This window comes from Scardinius erythrophthalmus (genome assembly GCF_964197995.2).
Source record: "Scardinius erythrophthalmus genome assembly, chromosome: 11".
NCBI lineage: Eukaryota > Metazoa > Chordata > Actinopteri > Cypriniformes > Leuciscidae > Scardinius > Scardinius erythrophthalmus.
Window position 1 is genome coordinate 1,868,676 of NC_138231.1, and position 23,120 is coordinate 1,891,795.

Genomic DNA, 23,120 nt, shown 5'->3' on the forward strand with positions numbered 1-23,120 from the left:
GAAAGCGGAAGTAGCGGCTGAAGCGGGTCCGCACCTTTTCCGGTAATACCGAGAGGAGAAGCAACACGACCGGGACCGAGAGAACCAGGACCGGAGAGAACCGAGCCGGGCCGCGCGATATACGAGGTGAAGCGGGGGTCACGTTCAGTACGCGTACGGAAACTAACGTACGAGAGTAAAGTTAGTTGTGTTGGACACCCCTCCCTTTTCTCATCCGCTTTCTCTTGTGTTTCAGGGACAGAAGAAGGGAAAGAGGAAGAGAGGGCTTGTTTGGACCAGAACCAGAACTGATGATCTGAAGTGTGTGTGAAGGGAATGAGCGCGAGCGAGCGGCGACCCGACAGTCGGTACACAAGAAGGAAGTCAGAAAGAAAAGGCCTATTTTTGTGTTTTCTTCATGCATTTTGAGGTCTGGTCAATGCAAACTCACATTTCCCAACTGTATTAGATCCAATTTTTTTTTTATTTAAGGAAAAGCGTTGAGTCATATGTATTTTTGTGAAGCTGCAGGACCAAAAAAACACACTTTTTGCAACATACATACTATATATGCACAGCCAACAAAATGGGGAAGATGCTTTCCAAGATCTTTGGCAACAAGGAGATGAGAATATTAATGCTTGGACTCGATGCGGCAGGAAAAACGACGATTCTTTACAAACTCAAACTGGGACAGTCGGTCACGACCATCCCGACCGTCGGGTTCAACGTGGAAACCGTGACGTATAAGAACGTGAAGTTTAACGTGTGGGATGTTGGCGGTCAGGATAAGATCCGGCCCCTGTGGCGACACTATTACACCGGCACACAAGGACTGATCTTCGTAGTGGACTGTGCAGATCGGGACCGGATCGACGAGGCCCGGCAGGAGCTTCATCGCATCATTAACGACCGCGAAATGCGCGACGCCATTATCCTGATATTCGCAAACAAGCAAGATCTCCCCGACGCCATGAAACCGCACGAGATCCAGGAGAAACTCGGTCTGACCCGGATCAGGGATCGCAACTGGTACGTTCAGCCGTCCTGCGCTTCGACGGGCGACGGACTCTACGAAGGGCTCACCTGGCTCACGTCCAACTATAAATCATAATGCGAGTCAAAACTTAGAAGCAATTAATCAATAACTCGTTGAGTTTTCTTTTCTTTTTCATACGCCCGTTCTTTGCTTTCTTTCAGCACTCTGTATAATCCTTCTGTTACGTTTCGAATGTTCGTAAAGTAGCGCCGTGCAACGATTAATCGCGATTAATCGCATCCGAAATAAGTGTTGTGTTTGCATAATATGTGTGTGTATGTAAAATATATATATATATATATATATATATATATATATATATATATATATATATATATATATATATATATATACACATATGTTTGTAATAATTAAACGCATATATTATGTGAGCAGAAACTTTTATTTTGGATGCGATTAATCGCGATTAATCGTTGCACGGCGCTACCGTAAAGTATTAATTCAGAAGCTGTGGGAAGGTTTGTTTTTCGTTTTGTTTGTTTTTTGTCTGAAGATCCAGTTGTTATAGTCCTGAAACGGCAGCTTGTTTGTTTACCTCTGTGCCATCATCACTTATATACCGAATGTATGGAGAATAGCTGCAGTGCAGAGCATTCAAATAAACACCAAACCAAGCAGAACCAGTGTGTTTTCCATGAAGATGCTGAGCGTTTGATTGCATTTCAACACTTTCCCCCTGAGCTGCTGGTGATGTAAAGCCAGGAGAATTATGGGTAATGAAAACAAGTCTTTCTGAACTAATCCATCTATGATAACCGGTCTCAGTCCTGGTTCTGGTGCCGGTTCTCTCTGAACTGCACCAATCACACCAAGCCTCTTATGTCTCCTGATAAATTAATGCTTTGTTTTATTATTTTGACTTCTATGTTATGCTGAAGAAATAATAAAAATCTGTATATATATATAAATATATATCAAGTATAATGTGATTGTATTGTCTTGACTTGGAAGAACGTGCCAGTGCCTCGAAACGCAGAATTCAGTTTAAGTTTGTTTGTATGGTGATTTTCACAATACGTGTTGTTTCAAACCAGCTTTACTGAAATGCTTGTTTCAATGTTACAATTTAGGAAGTGTTTCATTGTCGTCATGTCAAGAATGACTTTAACACACGCAGAATGTCGTTAGTTTTGTATAGGGATATATCGGATGTATAGGGATGTATAGGCATATACCGATATATCGGCCACCGTATCGGCCGATATATGTTCATTTTTAATGTTATCGTCCTGATAGATGTGGCCGATATATTAAAGCTGATAAATAATGTATTATTTCCTTCAGTTTCGCACTAATCAAACATGATGGTTTTAACCTGAAACCTAAAAATTGCAAAAATTTAGTGTTCATCGGAGGGCTCCAAGACTCTAGGACTTTTGTCGCACTTGAACCACGAATGCACACAAAAAATGTTATGGATTAATTTTGTGGTTGAAATTTTAAAAAGTAACAAATCCTTCCCTCTCGTGTCAATTTGAACCCCTTAGGAATGAACGGAATGCGTCAGTACACATAGAAAAACCTAAAAATGCTCAAAATTACCAAAAAAATTACCAAAAAAAATATTTTATAATGTCTAAATGTGTATCTGAATGCACACTGAAGTGAACTGACTTTAGGACCCAGAGGAACAGCTCATTTGCTCCATATAGAGTCATGAAATATCATATATTATTTTATTTTTCCACAAGAGGTCAGCAAACACACCCAATGTAAGATATTTAGAGCTGAATTAAAAGGGTTATGCATGAAATAGTGAGTTATTTTGAATTTAAGTTGAAAGAATAAGAGGAATGTGCTTAAATTACTATTTATTTTATAATTTGTTGATCAAATCTAGTAATTTAAAGGTAAAAAAAAAATTGCATAAAAAAATAGAATAAATATCAAAATAAAATAAAATTAAGCTATCTGGACAAAACATTTTTAGTATAATTTTAGGGATTTTAATGGTTAGACTTGGTTTTTGTAATCAGGCTCTCAAAAAGTTATTGGCTAATATATCGGTTATCGGCTTTCAAATATAAAGAATTATCGGTATCGGCCAAAATGTTCATATCGGTGCAAAAACCATGTGTTTAATCATGACTTCTGTGTTTCAGGGTCAAATGTTTCGCAATCTTTGAATAACGAACATCTCAAAGATGAATTAAATGCAGTTTCCTGGTAGACGTCGCCAATGCTTTCATAACTCATATTTGACTAATGCATCATGAAAACAGGTTCTGCTCACATTTAACCCCGTAATTAAGTGAAAAATAAGAAATTAATGTTGAGTTTAAAATTAAGACTGTGATACATTTTTCAAATACACTTGGGGGAAAATGTGCACACACACACACACACACACACACACAAAAAGGTTAATTGGTTTATTTTCTTAATGCAACACATGATTTCTTACTGTGGTTTGATTTTGCTGTGAATTATGACCTGATGATCTCAATTTTAGTCTAGTCATGGAAGTTTCAGCGGAGAAAAAATGTTCAATGGGGTTCTTGATTTAATTTTAAAGAACACTTTATGTCAAAAAGGCTGTTTGTAAGGAGAAATGTCATAAAGTCCCCCTGTAGTTTATCTCTTAAACTCATCTTTAATCACCAAAATGACATATTTAAGTGTTAAAAAAACTATTCATGCCTTAAAAAAGCTTGAATGTAAAAATAGCTTGCCTCATTTAGTATGCGCGGTTCTATGAATATGCAAATGAGCCCCGCCTCCACTCACTCCCTCAGCTCAGAGATCCACTGGTTGACGATCACACGTTGATCTGATTGGTTACAAGGTAGTTTGTGACGTCAGAAACACCAGCGATTTCAAAGCGTGTTTTTGAGACTGTCTTTGGTTCACTGCAGTTTTAAGGAGGAAATACTCAGCAATGCTGTCGACTTATGAATTTACACATGGTTTGTCTTAAAGCAGATTAAAAACACCACATAGACACATAAACAACATTAAACGCTGGATTTACACCTCAGGGGGACTTTAAAAGTAATTAATTAAAACTATAACATTATGCCATGATGGGATGGTCCTCTACATGAACAGAAACCTTTAATGTTCCATAAAGAACCTTTTTGCATCATCAATATTTTTAATTTTTTTCTCTCCTTTAATTCTTCCTCCTGTCTGATTGATCTTCTGTTCTGTAGAAACGGATCCTCCTATAGTGTGTGTTATAGTGTTATAGTTACTCTTGCATTAGAAAATATGCGTTCTGGTTTACCGAATGTTTCTGGGAGGATTTTACACTCAACCTTTTGGAATGTTTGGGATGTTCCCGATGTTTTCCTCACTCATTTTCACTCCCGCTGCTGTTGATCTGCGTCTTATAAACAGAGATCCCGGGAACTTCAGATCCGAGCCTTTTTTAGTGTTTCTTGAGTCGAGCTGAAACACTGCAGCATCGATATCTGTGATAGAACTAAATCATGGAGTGTTTCTCCGTTTCTCCCACTCACACACACTCACTCACACACACACACACACACACACACACACACACTCACGCATACACACACACACACACACGCATACACACACACACACACACTCACGCATACACACACACACACTCACGCATACACACACACACACACACACACACACACACACACACACACACACGCACTCACACACGCACACACACACACACGCACACACACGCACGTACACACACGCACAAACACACACACACACACACACACACACACACACACACACACACTCACACACGCACACACAAACACAAACACAAACACTCACTCACACACACACACAAACACACACACTCACATACAGACACACTCACACACACACACATTCACACACACTCTCACACACACACACAAATTATATTATCAATTCGTCATATCAAGTGTCGAGAGTGTTTTCATTAATTTAAGTCATCAAAATAATTTTTACTGTACATGAGATTCAAATTGATTATAAGTCAGTTTAATGTATTACTGTAAAAACATTAGCTGACGACATGCAATTGGATTGTAAAATGTAAGGTCATCATGAAACAGAAGTTTCTCTGGTCTGTTCTCTATAATGTCTTATTATATCATAATCATATCTGAGTGAAACAAGAACAGATGTGGGCGGGGCTTGATCAGTGGGGAATTGATTGGATGGTTGTGGTTTGCTATTGGCTGATCTCATGTGAGTGACAGGTTGCCCCGCCCACATCTTCAGAGAAGAGAAGAGATGCTGCAAGAGGAACTTATTCTGATTCAAGATTTGTTTCCATATTTATATTGATATTTAAAATTTGTTTTACTTTTTGTATTTTCCGTTTTAATATTTTTTTGTCATTTTGTTGTCATTTCTTTTCTTTTTCTTTTTTTTTAGTAAGGACATCCATATAGTTTTTATTAGGGCCCAAGCCCTGAAAGGGCGAAGGCCCTATTGTTTTCGGTAGGATTATTTGTTATTATTATTATTATTATTTTTTTCTACTTCTCGGGCACTTTTGGGGCCCTTAACATGCTCGAAAACTCTTGGAACTTTGCACACGGGTCAGAACCCGCGGCCATCAGGGCCGGACTGAAGCTGGTACCCGGGCGTGGCACGGGGGCTCGACAGCGCCCCCTGGAATTATGTCGGAAAAATTGGTCCATAAATCAAACACGCTTGCATGTAATAATATGAAACTCAGTACACATATAGATCTCATCGGGCCGAACAACTTTCGTGCTCTAAGTTTTACACCAGCCCAACAGGAAGTCGGTTATTATACGTTGTTTGGAAAATGCATACAATGGAATGTGAAATACTCCTCCTAGGAAATTCATCCATTCGCCTCCAAACTCGGTGTGCATGAAGTCAAGACATTGAGGATGATAAATTGCGGACGGATTTTTGATATCTCGAACGGTTTGGCCGTGGCGAGGAAACGAATTTATGGCGAATAATGGGACACAGGAAGTGTGTTATAACTTCTGCATACATTAACTGATCTTGATGAAACTTCAGCAGTGTGTTCGTTGTAAGAGGCCGAACACAAGGATGTGACTATTGTGAGTCAAAGTTATAGCGCCACCAACTGGCAGCAGGAAGTGTGTCACTTTCAAAATGCTTTGAAATCACTCTCTTATTTTTACCCGATTTGCTTCAAACTTTATGTGTATAATGTAGACACACGGCAGATGTAGACCTGTGAAAGGATTATTGATATCTTAGATACTGTTGCCATGGCAACGCATCAAACTTTATTATTCTTTTTTGATGCTTTTGAGACTCTTAACATACTTGAAATTGCATGAAACTCAACAGACACATCACACTTATTAGCCTGTAGACATGTGCAAAGTTTCAAAAACGGGCGTGGTGGAATGGCTCAGTAGCGCCACCTTTAGTCAAAAATGGGGCCTTAGTTTTGCCTAGAATCACCAAAATCGGTATATATATTGTTCTCATCGAGCCGGACAACTTTCTAATTTACACTTAATAGCTCAAAGCAACAGAAAGTCAGATATTTTGGTTTGAATGTGATTTTTTTGGAGCATTTTCTCTCTCTCTCTGTCTCTGAGTGTGTGAGGGGTGGGGGTGATTTGTCAGTTGAGTGAGATTTTACTTTTTCATTTGTTTTTCAAGGTTTCTGGGGCTTTTGGGTCCCTAAACGTGCTTGAAAACTCTTGAAACTTTGCACACAGGTCAGAACCCGCGGCCATCAGGGCGGGGCTGAATCTGGTAGCCGGGCGTGGCAGGGGGGCTCGACAGCGCCCCCTTGAACGGGGTTCTAAAACTTGGTCCATATATCAAACACACTTGCATGAATTAATTTGAAACTCGGTACACATATAGATCTCATTGGGCCGAACAACTTTCGTGCTCTAAGTTTTACGCCAGCCCAACAGGAAGTCGGCTATTTAGGGTTGTTTGGAAACGCTTGCTGTGGAATTTAATGTACTCCTCCTAGGAAATACATCGATTCGCCTCCAAACTCGGTCAGCGTGAAGTCAAGGCATTGAGGATGCTAAATTGCGGACGGATTTTTGATATCTTGAACGGTTTGGCCGTGGCGAGGAAATGAATTTATGGCGAGAAAAGAGAGACACGAAGTGTTATAACTTCTGCATACATTAACTGATCTTGATGAAACTTCAGCAGTGTGTTTGTGATAAGAGGCCGATCAGATGGATGTAACTATTGTGAGTCAAAGTTATAGCGCCACCAACTGGCAGCAGGAAGTGTGTCACTTTCAACATGCTTTTGACAAAAGTGGGGGGGTTAGTTTTACCAACAGTTACAAACATGAGTATATATATTGGTCTCACCGAGCCGGACAACTTTCTAATTAACAGTCATTAGCTCAGAGCAAAAGAAAGTCAGATATTTTTGGTTTGAATGTGGATTTTTGGGATATTTCAGACTCTGAGTTTTTAGCTACTCTTCCAAACTGGCTTATTTTTTTCACACCAAACTTTTTCAAAATGATGAAAATACATTAAAGATGCTAAATTGTGAACGGATATTAAACATCTCAAATGGTTTTGCTATAGTGAAGGACTGAAGTAATGTACAAAAATTAAACACTAAAAGCCTCATCTTCTAAAAATGTAATTATACACCATTTATTTCTATAAAAGTATACAAATATCACAACCAAACTCATTTTATTCTTTTTTTTAATTTAATAATTATTTATAAGTTTAAAAATAGTAATTGTACCATTTAGTCTCATAAAAGTCAAGTCATTCATAGGGCTATACTGCCCTCTTGTGTTCAAAATCAGGTAGGCCTATTGTATTTACATAAAAATATACTAGGTATGTGACGGTGAGAATATTTTACCACCGGTTAATCGACGTGTGACACCGCTGGGGGCTTTTGAATCGCAAACTTAAAAACGAAAGTACAATATTTTCGTCCGCACTGACATTGATAGTGGTTGATAATAATAATAATAATTTGTTACATTTATATAGCGCTTTTTCTGAGACCTCAAAGCGCTTTACATAGATGGGGGGAATCTCCTCAACCACCACCAATGTGCAGCATCCACTTGGATGATGCGACGGCAGCCATATTGCGCCAGAACGCCCACCACACACCAGCTTACTGGTGGAGAGGAGACAGTGATGAAGCCAATCAGTATATCAGTACATGGGGATCAGTGCCGGCCCGAGCCTTTTGGGGGCCCTAAGCAGAATTTGATTTGGGGGCCCCCTCCCACCACGCGGAGTCACCTGTGCTTGACGATTATTGACACAATGCCACTCTATAATGTTACATTATAAATTAATACAATGAGGTTATGTATTAATACAAAATAAATAGCCTACTTAATAAAAAATAGATACTTAAATAAAAATGTTTACATTTTTTCTTTACTCTTTTACTAACTCTTTGAAACTTCTGAAAACAAACTGTCAAAAAACATATTAAAAAAATATATTTGCAAAATATCCTCCAACGTTTTGCAACCCTTTGCAGTTTGAATGATGTCTTATATGAACATGACGGAGTATGTGTTTATGTTTCCACTGTTCGATCGCGCCCGCGCCCGCGCCTCACACACACACACACACACACACACACACACACCGCGCGCGCGCGCAGCACACACAACATATTCCAGCACTGCAATCTTGACATCGCAGCCTGTTCGTTATAGCCGTAATAAAATATAATAATAAAATAGTCAAACTAACATATACAAATTACACTGCTCTTTTTAAATAGTCAGTAGTAGCCTACAATTCGTCCCATTCAGCGCTGCGTAGCCTAAGCACCGCTCCACTGTGATGTTTCCAAGCACATTTTTGCGCATAAGAGAATGATTTTTTCCCTCGATATTGGATTTCAAGCACATTTTTGCGCATGTGAAGAGAATGATTTTTTCCCTCGATATTGGAACGTGGGTGAAGTACAAATAAGCCTATAATAAAGAATAGTTTACCATCCAAATCCATAGCGAATGTTGAAACATTTTGATTCTAGTGAGAGAGATCCGCTTTCACTTTCGCTTTAAATGATTTCGTTTTGGCTTGTTTATAGTTATTTTTTTTTATTCTTGTTCTGTTCTGAATATCATTAAATTTAAAGGATAAATCATTGATCAAATCAAATTTGTGTGAAATGGCTTAACATTACCGTGACTTTGCGCACGAATTTTCTATGCACGCAAGGTTATGCGCATATGACTCAAACACTGGCAGACACAGCAGCAGTTGTAGGCAGGTATATTGATCATGAAATCAGAATTTTCTTGTCTTGAATTATTAATTCATTCATTAATTTATGTCACTTGTTTAATTTAATTAATATGTAAAAAAAAAAAAAAAAAAACTCGCTTGGGGGCCCCCTGGTGGCGAGGGGGCCCCAAGCAGCCGCTTAGTTCGCTTATGCCTCGGGCCGGCCCTGATGGGGATGATTAGGAGGCCATGATGGATAGAGGCCAAGGGGCAAATTTGGCCAGGATGCCGGGGTTACACCCCAACTCTTTTTCGAAGGACATCCTGGAATTTTTAATGACCACAGAGAGTCAGGACCTCGGTTTAACGTCTAATCCGAAGGACGGTGCTCTTTTGGCAGTATAGTGTCCCCGTCACTACACTGGGGCATTAGGACTCACACAGACCACAGGGTGAGCGGTTGAGCGGGCGTTTCAAATGAATTCCTATGGAAGTAGGAATAAACTGAAAAACGTCCACTTTGTTCTGCTCGTTCCTTGTCGTGGATGCGCACCATGAATGCCCGTGCAGCCATGAGCATTTTAGTTTAATTTTAAAATTAGCGCCTTTCGGGGGGTGGATTGCTTGAAATTATTTTACAAAAGCACAATGTTGTGTCTTATTGCGACAGTACACAAATATAAGTTAACACTTTGCAGTTTGAATGTGCTCCTGTATAATGACGTATGTTTTTATGTGTCCACTGTTCCATCGCGCCCACGCCACACACACACACACACACACACACGGTTTACTATCTTTGTGGGGACTCTCCATAGACTTAATGGTTTTTATACTTTACAAACTGTATATTCTATCTCCTCACACTAACCCTACCCCTAAACCTACCCATTACAGAAAACTTTCTGCATTTTTACATTTCCAAAAAGACTCATTGTGTATGATTTCTAAGCTTGTTTACCCATGGGGACCTCTATTTAGGTCCCCACTGTGACACGAGTCCCCATGAGTCTGTGTGCATTCAGGTTGAAGTCCCCACCGGGATAGAAAAACACACACACACACACACACACACACACACACACACACACACACACACACACACACACACACACACACACACACACACACACACACACACACATTCCAGCATTGCAATCTTGACATCGCAGCCTGTTCATTATAGCCATGTGTATGTATATATATATATATAAATATAGCTGCGAGCAGCGATGAAGGGCCAAAGCCGGCGGTACCGCCACCCCGGTGCCTTTAGGTAAAGGCACCGGGGTTGCGGTGCCATCGGCTTGGGCCCGTAATCGCTGCTCGCAGCTATATTTAATATTTTGAATTCAGTTTAATTTTCCATTTTCCATTTTAGTTATTTAATTTTTATCAGTTTGTGTTTTTTGTAAACATCTATTAATACTTTTTGTTTGAGTTTTAGTACATCGTTACATCACGAAATCTTGCCTTAGCAACTTTTACTATTTCTATTTCAAGTTGCAAAAAGATTTTTATTTTATATTTTAGTTTAATTATTAGTTAAAGTGAAAGTCACATGATTTGAGGAATCATTCATGTCTTAGAGTTCGGGTTGTTAAGATCACTAACATAAACTGCCACAGGCTATATTGATAAACTCATATTTACTGTCATCTTGTGTGTCTGTTTCATAATTCTGTTCTCAGAGCTGCTATTATTATTATTATTATTATTATTATTCTGTTCTCTTTCCCACAAACAATCCCTGGGAAAGAGGAAATCACTGAGCTCAGTTTCCTTCCTTCCTGTTGCAGGAATGCTGAACACATGCTATAACAATCATAAACGCTTAGTCACTCATTCAAATCCAGACCTGAAGATAACACTCACATAAATATGAAATATCTGAACATGAATCTCCCAAACAGTGACTTTTTACGCAAAAACATACAAAAACATTATATTCAAAATATATTCTTAATATAGTATTATTGATTTCAATAAGTTCCGATGCTTCACACATAATCGATGTGTATGTATTTCAGCTTTGTGCTTAATCTTTTTAAGTTAATAATACTCAAAATGTAGTTACAACCACTTCATGTATTATATTAATGACCACTTTAGGATTGGACTTTATTTAAATAGTGAGAATAGCCCCCCAAAAAAGTGATATTTATAGTATTAGTTAGTATTTATAATAAATGTTATTTTATGTAGTCTATTATGATACAGAAATTAAAATCAAAACCACAAAGAAAAATGCTCTGTTGCCTACAACGAAACCAAATGATGCAAACAATAAAAATAATAAAAAATTACATTAAAAAATAATCCTTTATGAAATAAACAAGTGGTTTACAGTAATTTCCTCTGTAATATTAATAATTATATGATAGGCTATTACATTTGCAGTGTTTGTTCGATGTGCTCGACTATTAAAACATAGTTCTTAAACGATATTGAGTTTCTCCTCTATGATCCACGATATTGGCTTATGCCAGACTTCACAATCATCAGACACATTCTTACTCTATTTTACAGTGACGTAATGCTCAAAGGCAATCCGGGACACGTCATTGCGCGCAACGCCGAGGGGTGCGCGCGCCTCACAGATTTATGAATGAACGCTCAAAACTTCACCTTAATCCTTCTCTAATGTCGATCACACACACTATCCGAACAAATATCACAGAGTCAGTGATCTAGGACCAGGTTGGCGTTTATAAAGCGCGCGTTGGCATCGCGCGTCCCCCCCGCGCGCCTCACATATGGCTCGCGCCACTCCGCCGCTTCTGGACCAGATGAACGGATTCGCTCCGGGTTCTTCACGCGCTATGATCCAGCGAAGAGCCATGCGCTCGAGACGCGATTCCCGCGCGCGTTCCGTGTAAACCCGACGCTTCTCGCCAACGCTTGATCGGTTCTGCTGACTCGCGCGGCTCGACCCGGTTCTGTGACACCGAGAGTGTGTGTGTGACTAGAGGAACAGTGTGTCCAGTCCCATGTTGCAGCCGAACCAGCACGAACATGCCCGCTCAAAAGATCCGGTGAAATACGGCGAGCTGGTGATTCTCGGGTGAGTGGTGGTGGTGATGATGATGATGATGATGATGAAGCGCATTTACTACAGCGGCGCCGGAATTGTGACTCACAATGTAGGGTTTAAAAATAACCCAACGAGTAACCCAACTATGGGCTGGTATAGCAGAGCCTTCCCAACTGTGGGTCATTTTAACCCAATGCACTGGGTTAAAGGCAACCCAACAGTTAACTCAACTATTTGTTTTTATTTATGACATTACTTTAATAAATAAAATACACTTTGTTTCGAAATGCAGATTGTTTATTTGTATAAAACGATAAATAGGCTTATGTCTCAACAGATATATATTTTTTGAATTACAAACTAAATATTGGGGAGTCTAGCATTTAATGTAAATATAGCTTGCATAATTGTGTAGGCTACATAAGTTAAAAATACACAAGTGTACATACAACATACATATTTAACCCAACAGCCGGGTTATTATTACTAGAAATTACGCAAATATAACCCAACATAGTGACCCAATATGTGTAACCCAACGGTTGGGTTAAAAATAACCCAACGTTTTTTACATTGTATGATGTGGCAACATTTAAATGAATTTGTTACAATTTGGCAACATTGTTGCTTCACTGTGTGATAGTTCTGATTCGATCTGACTTATACTGCGATTTATGTTGTTATTAAAACAAACTGACGTGTACATCACATTTACATTAGCCTATTACAAATGAATTATTGTATTGTTGCGGCTCCGTTATGCTGCTGATGAACTGTTCAGAAAGGAGGGCAGTGAACCTGTTAATGAAGTTATTATTAACTAGTTCTCGACCGATATTTACAGAACGATGCTGCCGATATACACATAAAAAACTTTTGATGATCGTAAATAAAGTCTATAGGAAATTTTGACAAATGCACTATATGCAAACATGTTTAAAATACACTTAATATCCAGTAACATTATTGATCTGAATCTAAATTATTTTGATATTTGATGTAGTTTGCAGCATTGATTCTGTAGTGCTGTAGAAATAAAGCAGATTTGACATGCATAGATTCTGTAAATTAAGCAGTTTATCTCCGAATTGTCGCATTTATGCATCAGGACACAAAAGGAGTTGTTTTGCTTGATGGAAATATCCATCAACGGTTGATAAATCAGTCCATCAGTGTTATTAACACAGTGAGCAAGGCTGAGAGCGCGTGACATAATCCACTCAGGAAATGAGAGCGTAAAATGTTTCCGCCTACAAGTGTGTGTGTGTGTGTGTGTGTGTGTGTGTGTGTGTGTGTGATACCAGGAAGTGCTTGTGCAGGGCAGGAACTCCTCTTTTATCCAGACTCGCTGCTTCATCATGCTTCACCTTCACCTTCCTCACATGAGAGAAATCATGACAGCTTTATTTCCACAGCGCTTTGTTTCAAAGCAGCTTCACGGTCATAAACAGGAACAATAATCTGCATTTCAAGAGCAGATCTGTGTAAGGAAGCTACTGTAACTTCATAATGCTGCTCTGGTCTACATCCACGAGGGATTGTGTTGTTGTGCTGCTTTTTATTGTCATTCGTTGTTCTTGTTTTAACCCTCTGGTGCTCTTCAGTCATTTTTGACTGAATAATGTTAGAATTATTTTTTAGAAATGTTTTTCTTTATTGGAATGGTACGAAACTTGGTAAAGGTTTTGGCACTTGCTGTGTGAACAAAAAAATAAAAAAATAAATCATGGACATGATTCGAACAGGTTAAACGGGTCTCCTCGCGGTCATAAATGAGCGCATTGGAAATGAATGGAGACGAGTTTCCTCTAGTGGAAGCGTTTGGTACTGCAGCCGAACACACTCTCACTGAAAGATCATTTATGGAGATATCAACCTCACATGTGGAACACAACTTGTTTAGATTTATGGCTTTGATTTTAGTGCAGTTTTAGAGTAAAACTAATAAATAGTAAAACAAATTTATGTATTTCATATAAAAATGTAAAATATTATTTTTGTGCATTTTTCATAACAATAAACATAAAATTCTGTAACTTTTTTTAAGTTAACTTTTTACAACTTTTTTCACTTCAGCAATAATCTGCCAAGTGTCGTCTTTGAACAGAGATCAACCTTCAGTCTGTCGCTCTAAAGCGTTCAAGATTTTCCACAGTTTAAGTTGGACATTTATTTTCAGGTCTATGCTCAAAAAGTGAATAAATGCATTATAAATACAGCGTAAATATAATTTAGTACCATAAAATCCCCTAAAAATACAAAATATTGAATAAAAGACATTATAGAACTTAAATCTCTTAAATCTAGTACATAACTTTCATTGAAATAAAAAAAAAATATTTCTGCCATTTGACCGACGCGCGAGAAGAGTTTACTGAGTGCTTTACTGAGAAATTAATGAATTTGAATTGTTTTTATTTTAAAACTTCAGGTTTTCCAGAAGTTTCTCGTCCACACATCTTCCTGCACATGCACACACTCACTGAGAGGATACAGAGAGACTAATCAAATATATTTTTTTTCTTTATTAGCAAAATATCCAGTGTCTCAAAATCGCCTTCGTGTTTTGACAGAAATTGCGCGAGTAAATATTCTCTGCGGGAATATAATATAAAGATTATACAAAGTATAATTTATTTTTAACAACACAATGAAAGTCAGGGTAGCATGCGACTATATAGAGGAAAAATAAGCGTTTAAATATTTCATTGTGAGTGAGTTTGTGTGAGTGTGTGTGTGTGTGTGTGTGTGTGTGAGTGAGTGAGTGTGAGTCTGTGCGTCTGTGTGTGTGTGTGTGTGTGTGTGTGTGTGTGCGCGTACATGTGTGTGTGTGCTTGTGCGTGTGTGTGTGTGTGTGTGTGTGTGTGTGTGTGCGTGTGTGCTTGTGCGTGTGTGTGTGTGTGTGTGTGTGTGTGTGTGTGTGTGTGTGTGTTTGCATGCATTCATGCGAATGCAGTCTCTGCTGTCTCATTGCTGAAGCAGCACTTTGACCTCTGCGCACACACACACGCACACACACACACACACACACACACACACTCAGACTCAGTGTTATGATGCTCCAGCAACATCTATGCCATATTTGAATATTCATCCGTTCATGAGCCCTGAGATGCTGTGTTTATGTAAGCGCGTGTCAGTATCACACACACTCGGAGCCTGAGCCCAGCTGTGCCATTGACACGCAACTCGCCTCGTTCTTTCCTCGAGTCTCAACAAAAGCGCCTTTCTCTTCTGATGGCTCATACTGAGGTTAGTGTTAGATCTGAGTCGGTAATTAGCTTATTATGGACGTCACATGCCTCTGAATATCCTCAAATCTCTTGACTAAACTCTTGAGTTTTCTGTGCTTGAGTGTATATATATAGAAACAATAGATTTTATGTTTATTTCTAAGTATGCATATATATTAAAATATTGAAGTATTTTGAGATTGTAGGGAGATCGACCCGCTTACATTGTTTCGACTCTTTGATTGGTGGATTTTCTGTACGGCATCATGGGTTATATAGTTTTTTACCACGAGTTCTGCTGTTAAACATGATTATTTTATAACTAAGTTGAAATAATGTGTGAGTAACGTCGTTACACCAGTAGGTGGCAACAAGTGACTGTTAAAAATGTATTAGTCATTGAATCATTCATTCAAGAGATTTGGTCAAAAACGCTGATAGATCCATGAATAAAAAAGTGAATTCTTTATGATTGAGTCATTGAATCATTCATTCAAGAGATTCGTTCAAAAACACTGATTCATCCAGTAATGAAACAAATGAATTCTTTGAGTGAGTCATTGAATCATTCATTCAAGAGATTCGTTCAAAAACACTGATTCATCCAGTAATGAAACAAATGAATTCTTTGAGTGAGTCATTGAATCATTCATTCAAGAGATTTGTTCAAAAACACTGATTCATCCAGTAATAAAAAAGTGAATTCTTTATGAGTGAGTCATTGAATCATTCATTCAAGAGATTCGTTCAAAAACACTGATTCATCCAGTAATAAAAAAGTGAATTCTTTATCAGTGAGTCATTGAATCATTCATTCAAGAGATTCGTTCAAAAACACTGATTCATCTAGTAATGAAACAAATGAATTCTTTGAGTGAGTCATTGAATCATTCATTCAAGAGATTTGTTCAAAAACACTGATTCATCCAGTAATGAAACAAATGAATTCTTTGAGTGAGTCAGTGAATCATTCATTCAAGAGATTTGTTCAAAAACACTGATTCATCCAGGAATAAAAAAGTGAATTCTTTATGAGTGAGTCATTAAATCATTCATTCAAGAGATTCGTTAAAAACGCTGATTGATCCAGAAATAAAACAAGTGAAGTCTTTATGAACGAATCATTGAATCATTCATTCAAACTGATTTTTGATAAATAATTAATTCCATTTAATTAAACATTTTAAATAGGCCGCACTGCAGCAGTTAACATTTAGTTAGAACCTTTAGTAAATTACATGTTATTTGTTTAGTTGTGTGTTTAGAATTGTGTGAGAATAGCAATCTCTATTTGATTCTGTATTTATCCAGAATCATGCAGCTCTAATTTATGTCAGTCAATATGAGAAATTAGCACTATCTGTCTTCAGTATCTTCACTATCTCCACTATCTTCAGTACTTTTATCTATAGTTATCTATGCCTTTATTTGTGGAAAAAAAAATTAATTACAGAATCTATAAGTTTAACTCTGTTTATTTTACAGATTTATATTTTTTATCATGTTCATATTATTGCATGTTGCATATTGATATATTTTCCAATTAACTATTTCTAATTTAGAAAATGTCAAATAAATTTGATTTTTGTTGCTGTTAATGTTATGAACATTATTTACTATCTTTAAATTGAATAATGTGATGTTACATATAGCCTAGTTCACTTCAGTATTAAAATCTCCTGATAATTTACTCATCCAAGATGTTCATGTCTTTCTGTCTTAGTGGAAAAGAAATGAAGGTTTTTGAGGAAATAGTTTTCTCCATATAGTGTCTTCAATGGGGTCCAACGGGTCGAAGGTCCAGATGTGAGTTTCGGTGCAGCTTCAAAGTCTCGACACCATCCAGCCGAGGAATAAGAGTCTCATCTAGACAAACCAGCGGACATTTTACAACAAAATAAACATTTATATACTTTGTAACCACAAATGCTGGTCTTGCACTTGCTGTGATGCGACACACATTACGTACGCTCGAAAAATGTTGTTTTAACCCAATTTTGGGTCAAATATGGAAAAACCTAAACATTGGGTCAAAAAGGTAATTAAAAAAATTAACCCAATGTGCTATGTGTTAAAACAACCCAGCATTTTTTAGAGTGTAATCAGGTTGAAAGGTCAAGCGTGACCTAGGCGTAAGAACAGACCCAGTGTTTACAAAGCCAACGTGCAAAGACTGAGTCAAATGCCATTTACAAAAAAATAAAAATAAATAAAAGGTAAAACAGCGATGTTGACCGATTTTGAAGTTGGTGGAGAAAATCAGATGGAGTTTTTCGCCCTACTCTACATTTCTGAACTGGAACACGCGTAACCTTTCAACGAGCATATATGAATGTTTTTTTTTTTTTTTTTATATAAAAATACCGCTGGTTTGTCTAGATAAGAGTCTTATTCTTCGGCTGGGATCGTGTCGAGACTTTGAAGCTGCACTGAAACTGAAATTAATCCAATCCTGGAATGTTTTCCTAAAAAACCTTCATTTCTTTTACGACATCTTGGAGGACGAGGGGGGGAGTGAATTATCAGGAAATTCTGAAGTGAACTAATCCTTAAATAACTAATCCTTAGTGTTATTTCACATTAGATGACTATTTGTGTTGACTTTACCAGTAAAACATCTTTAGATATAAGCAGTTATTGTAACAGTTACTCAGACTGTGAGATAAGATTAAATTAAATTCACATTTATTTGTATAGCGTTTTTCACAACACGCATCATATCAAAGCAGCTTTAGAAAATCCATGAGTCCACATTACAATTCACAGTGATCTGTTATCAGAGGAAACTGTTATGCAAGTTATGCATTTCAGAAATGTACATGTACAAAATCACAGTTAGCGAAAAAGATATTAATTTAAACAATGTAATAATTTAATGCAGTAACAATGAGCTCACTGCAGTAATGAATACTGAAGATGCTGAAGAACATGTGTTTCTGTAGGTATAATGGCTCTCTGCCAGGAGGAGACCGGGGTCGTAAGAGGAGCCGCTTTGCTCTTTACAGGAGAGCGAAGGCTAACGGCGTCAAGCCGAGCGCGGTGCACGTCCTCAGCAACCCTCACGACAGCAAGGTGCGTTTCATTCAGCACATCGCAGGTGCAGTGCAGTGCATTGTGGGATAGTGAGAGTGCCTGACCTTTGTTTGCAGGTGGTGAACAGCAGGGGGCAGCACAGCATCTCCTTCACCCTCTCCAGGAGCCAGACCGTGGTGGTGGAGTACTGCCACGATAATGACACCGACATGTTCCAGGTGAGTCCAGCATGAGAACCTTCACTGAGTGTTTGCTTGTCTTTATAAATGCTTGAAATGTATATTAGTTTGGCTAGTTGTTTTTCTGTGGTATTCTTAAACAGCAGGCAAACGCTCCTTGTGTAAGTGTTCTTTAGCTTGTCGATTTTTGTTCATGATATTCAGATGCAATTGAGTGTTTTGCAATAAGACTAAATGTAAATGATATATTTTTTAGTTTTTTTTTTCACCTTATTGGAATCGATAAGAATCGGAATCATACGATCCCCAACCCTAGTTACGTCCTCGTTCTTGCTTGTGTTGGACTCTGAGACTGATGTGTCCCATAATGCCGTGTGCAGATCGGGCGCTCGACGGAGAGCCCTATAGACTTCGTGGTGACGGATACGCCGGGAGGGTCCAAGGAGAGCGAGGACTCGTCTTCGGCTCCCAGCACCATCTCACGCTTCGCCTGCAGGATCGTCTGCGACCGCAACCCGCCGTTCACCGCGCGCATCTACGCCGCCGGCTTCGACTCCTCCAAGAACATCTTCCTCGGGGTGGGTGTTTGTCCTGGGAAACATTGCAGAATAACACTGTACAGGATCATCATTTTTAGTAGGAAATAAAAATTTGGCCGATACCGATAACCGATAATTCTTTATAATCGAATGCTGATAACCGATATATTGGCCGATTAATCTAAATCCCAATTTTTATGTAATTTTTGAGAGCCTGATTACAAAAACAAGTCTCACCATTAATTATTAATTATAATAATAATTAATTATTATTATCACTATTAATCGGCTTTAGTATATCGGCCAAATTTTCTTATCAGGCCAAAAACGATAACATTAAAAATGAACATATATCAGCCTATACCGATATATTAGCTGATGAATCTAAATCCAAATTTTTATATAATTTTTGCCTGATTACAAAACAAAAGTCTCAGCATTAAAAGCCACGTCCCAAACACACAATTATAATGTTTTTATTATAATTTTATGTAGCTTATATGACAGACTTGCCCTGCACATGTTGCACTAAACTGTATTTTCCTTTTTTTCAATCATATTTCAAACAATTAAAAACCATCATGTTGAACAGTCGCATCTGAAGTGTCTCAGCTGAAGGAAATAATCTATTATTTATTGGCTTTAATATATCGGCCAAATTTTCTTATCAGGCCGCCAATGATAACATTATAAATTAACATATATCGGCGGATTTAGATATCGTAGCGATATATATCGTTCATCCCTAGTCGCTACTTAAGTTTCATTGCGACTTTAAAAACAAACAAAAAATCCCTAAAAATTAGGGATGCACAATATATCAGCCACCATATCGGTATCAAAGTTTTTTTACATGCATTAGGCAGTGGCGCATTATGCTTTAATCCATTTTTGCATTGCAAAGGTGGCACAGAAGCACTTTAAAAGTGGCATTTAAGTTAACCACTTTATTAATCCCACAAGAGGTTATTATATTAGGGCAGTGGCATCACATCACAAACATACATTAAAAACAATCATATTCCACATACACTTCTACAAATTACAACATTCCAATGTTGCATGGTGGCATGAATGCATGGACACTTTTACAGTTGTATACTTTGATTCCAGGGTCTGAGGCCTTAACCCAGCTGTGTAAAGACGCAAAATTAATTTATCATATCATTTCACATATCATTCCTAGTGTAAATGCATCTCTCATGCAGGAGAAAGCAACTAAATGGAAGAATCCGGATGGTCACATGGACGGCCTGACGACCAATGGCGTGCTGGTGATGCATCCGCTGGGTTTCCCAGAAGAGCCGAAGCAGGGCATGTGGAGAGAGATCTCGGTGTGTGGAGACGTGTACGCCCTCAGAGAGACCCGATCCGGACCCATACGCGGACCTCTGGTGAATGTCACACACATCCAGATTAGGATTGCTACGATAGTCAGTGTTGCTGGTCTTAGCAGTGTTCAGAATCAACACCGGTTACATCACTGTGGCACCGCCCCCCACCGTCAATTTTAATTTTAATTTTTGTAATAAAGTCATTTAGTTCAGTTAGAGAACAGATACAATTAAAAACTGAACGTGTCTGCTTAATGAATCGTGAGCTGAACGAGAGTTCACAAGATGGCAAGATATTTGGTGTCAAAGCACCTATTTAAGCAAATTTGTCATTGTACTGTATTGTTGTTGTGTTTTTCATTAAGAATAATAGGCTAATGAACTTACGATTCAAGCAATCCGCCCCCCAATTGATGCTAATTTGAAAGCGAAACTAAAATGCGCACTGGCATCCGCGCCCGTGGACGCGCACCATTATGAATGTCCGTGTGCATTTTAGTTTCGCTTTCAAATTAGCGTCAATACTACCATACCTACCATAGAAATGAACTGAAAATGCTCGCTCTGCTCCACACCATTATGAATGCCTGTGCGGACGTGCATATTTTAGTTTTACTTTCAATTTAGCGATTTAAAAGCCCCGCCGGTGATACCAGTATTACCGATGTTGTCACACTTCGATTAACCGGTGGGAAAATATCCTCACCGTCACATCCCTAATCCAGATACAGGGGACATAATCTTTAAAGCTGCACTATGCAAGAATTGTACCTTAATATTACAGCTTCAAAGTCATTTCGGTGGTAAACAAACTCCTAGTAGGGCGAATAATCCTGGTAGTAAAGCTCGGGGGGGGGACGCCTCTGGAAAAACCAGCAATGCAAGTTTGAGAGAGGCGCCCCCGACAAATCTCGCGAGAACACGACTTGCTTTACGGCAACGATGTCACACACATCAACAACAACATGAAGCACGAAGACACTTGCGCGCATTTCAGACGTGATTCTTGGAAGACTCGACGATGGAAAAAAACAAAGAAAGCGCAGTCGGAAGAGTGTAGGAAAAGGAAGAGAGAATCTGACTGTGTGAGGTACCGGACAAGAGTCCATAGTCCCACTCGGTCAGGCTTTCACTCGTTGGCGCGAGCTAAAGAGCAGCACTGGATGCAACAGCGATGCTGACCTGGCGATCTTGTTGATGGACTAGTAGCCTAAGTAAATCTCTTTTTTGGAAACGACGCTGTTGAAGTTGATTCCTGCGATTATCATGAGAACAGTTGTCAATATCTCACACAATTATCAGGACATAAATAAGCCTAGAGGTTGTAAATAGTGTAAACGAGCACAATTTACAAACTATCACAAACTATCATTTGACTCAAGGTAAGCCTATCTTCGATTCTCTGCTTATTTTTAATTTTTACCTTCTCACAAATCCGTATTTTATCTAGACGCGTTATAACTTAAATAACAGCCGCGAGTGAAAATTATTATTGCAGTTTAATTGCACTGAAATATTGCCTGCTAGCAGCTAGTTTCGATTTGGGCCATTTTCGCTGTATTTGCTTAATTGCTCGCCGAGACAGCAACTGTCGAAAGATATAAATACTAGGAGATTCAGATCACAAACAGGACAAGCGGTCAGTTAGTGGACGCGGCGAGAGCGCGCAAGTGGTTTTTCTAAATACACCAGTTCTGCTGTTATTCAGTGTTATTTTTGACTCAAGGTAATTAGCCTATCTTGGATTGTATTTTTCATTTTCTTTCAGTCTTCAACTCTCTAGTCTACCCCCAGCTGAAAACCCATCTCTTCTGTGAGCACTTGAAACGCAAGTGAAAGAGCTCTGAAAGCGCATAAGACTTTCAAACTTTCACAGAGACCTCAAAACAGAAAGCACAAAGCCTTTCTTTAAAACGAATTTCGTTTTGTATTAATTGTATCTTAATTTTAATAAATTAACCAATTTCCTGGATTTACATAAAAAGTATAGGCTAGCAATCACTGAACTGGAGATCATCATGAACCGAACCGTAGCCTCGCCTCACACAGGCCTAAAAAATGTGAAATATATTTACAGAAAGCTGATTCTAAACAAAACCATCCAAAACAAAATAAAACTATGTAGCCTAATAAATGTGCATTTCTCCGGTGCGTTCACTAGCCTACTGCAAAGATCACGAGTCAATCGTCAACTTCATCTTTGCAGCCGACACAGAAATTAATAAACAACTAAAATGTCTTATTTCAATATTTTACATATTCATAATTATTACTTTTGCTGGTTCTCTGAGGCAGCTTTTTTATGTTTATTGCGTTTTGGAAAAGACCTCTTCACATACAAACACGTTTCACCAAGGCACAGCGGCCCTTCAGCACATAAGAAAAAAAGCACGGACTTACTAATTACGAAACTTTGATATGGTTGAACAGGTGAAACAGTCACAAATTCCACTGCAACTCACACCTTCTCAGTATGAGTTATGAAGGAAGAGAACAGCATTACAGTTTTCAGCGCGTCTTCCTCTGATTGCTGTGTTGTGACTGAATTTACGACAGTGCAAGTATTCCACAGCGACTCTAGGGGT

The 23,120-nt window shown here is 38.5% G+C and overlaps 2 protein-coding genes across 2 annotated transcripts in view; both read left to right on the plus strand.

The window, feature by feature from the left end:
• arf6a (ADP-ribosylation factor 6a) lies at nucleotides 1-1,231 on the plus strand. Its single transcript, XM_081378230.1, has 2 exons — nucleotides 1-126; nucleotides 236-1,231. The coding sequence occupies exon 2, from the start codon at nucleotides 566-568 to the stop codon at nucleotides 1,091-1,093; it is 528 nt and encodes a 175-aa protein (XP_081234356.1). The 5' UTR covers nucleotides 1-126; nucleotides 236-565; the 3' UTR covers nucleotides 1,094-1,231.
• Nucleotides 1,232-11,966: 10,735 nt separating this feature from the next.
• The window catches only part of LOC308698321 (E3 ubiquitin-protein ligase pellino homolog 2), a 16,433-nt gene continuing 5,279 nt past the window's right edge, over nucleotides 11,967-23,120 (plus strand). The window contains exons 1-5 of the mRNA XM_081378296.1: nucleotides 11,967-12,247; nucleotides 18,393-18,522; nucleotides 18,600-18,701; nucleotides 19,043-19,240; nucleotides 20,410-20,595. Of these exons, the coding sequence (XP_081234422.1) occupies nucleotides 12,174-12,247; nucleotides 18,393-18,522; nucleotides 18,600-18,701; nucleotides 19,043-19,240; nucleotides 20,410-20,595 (690 nt within the window). The 5' untranslated portion in view covers nucleotides 11,967-12,173. The remainder of the gene's footprint in view (nucleotides 12,248-18,392; nucleotides 18,523-18,599; nucleotides 18,702-19,042; nucleotides 19,241-20,409; nucleotides 20,596-23,120) is intronic.

Excerpts from the sequence above, each read along its gene's own strand:
- arf6a (XM_081378230.1), top strand. The coding sequence starts at position 566 with ATGGGGAAGATGCTTTCCAAGATCTTTGGCAACAAGGAGATGAGAATA.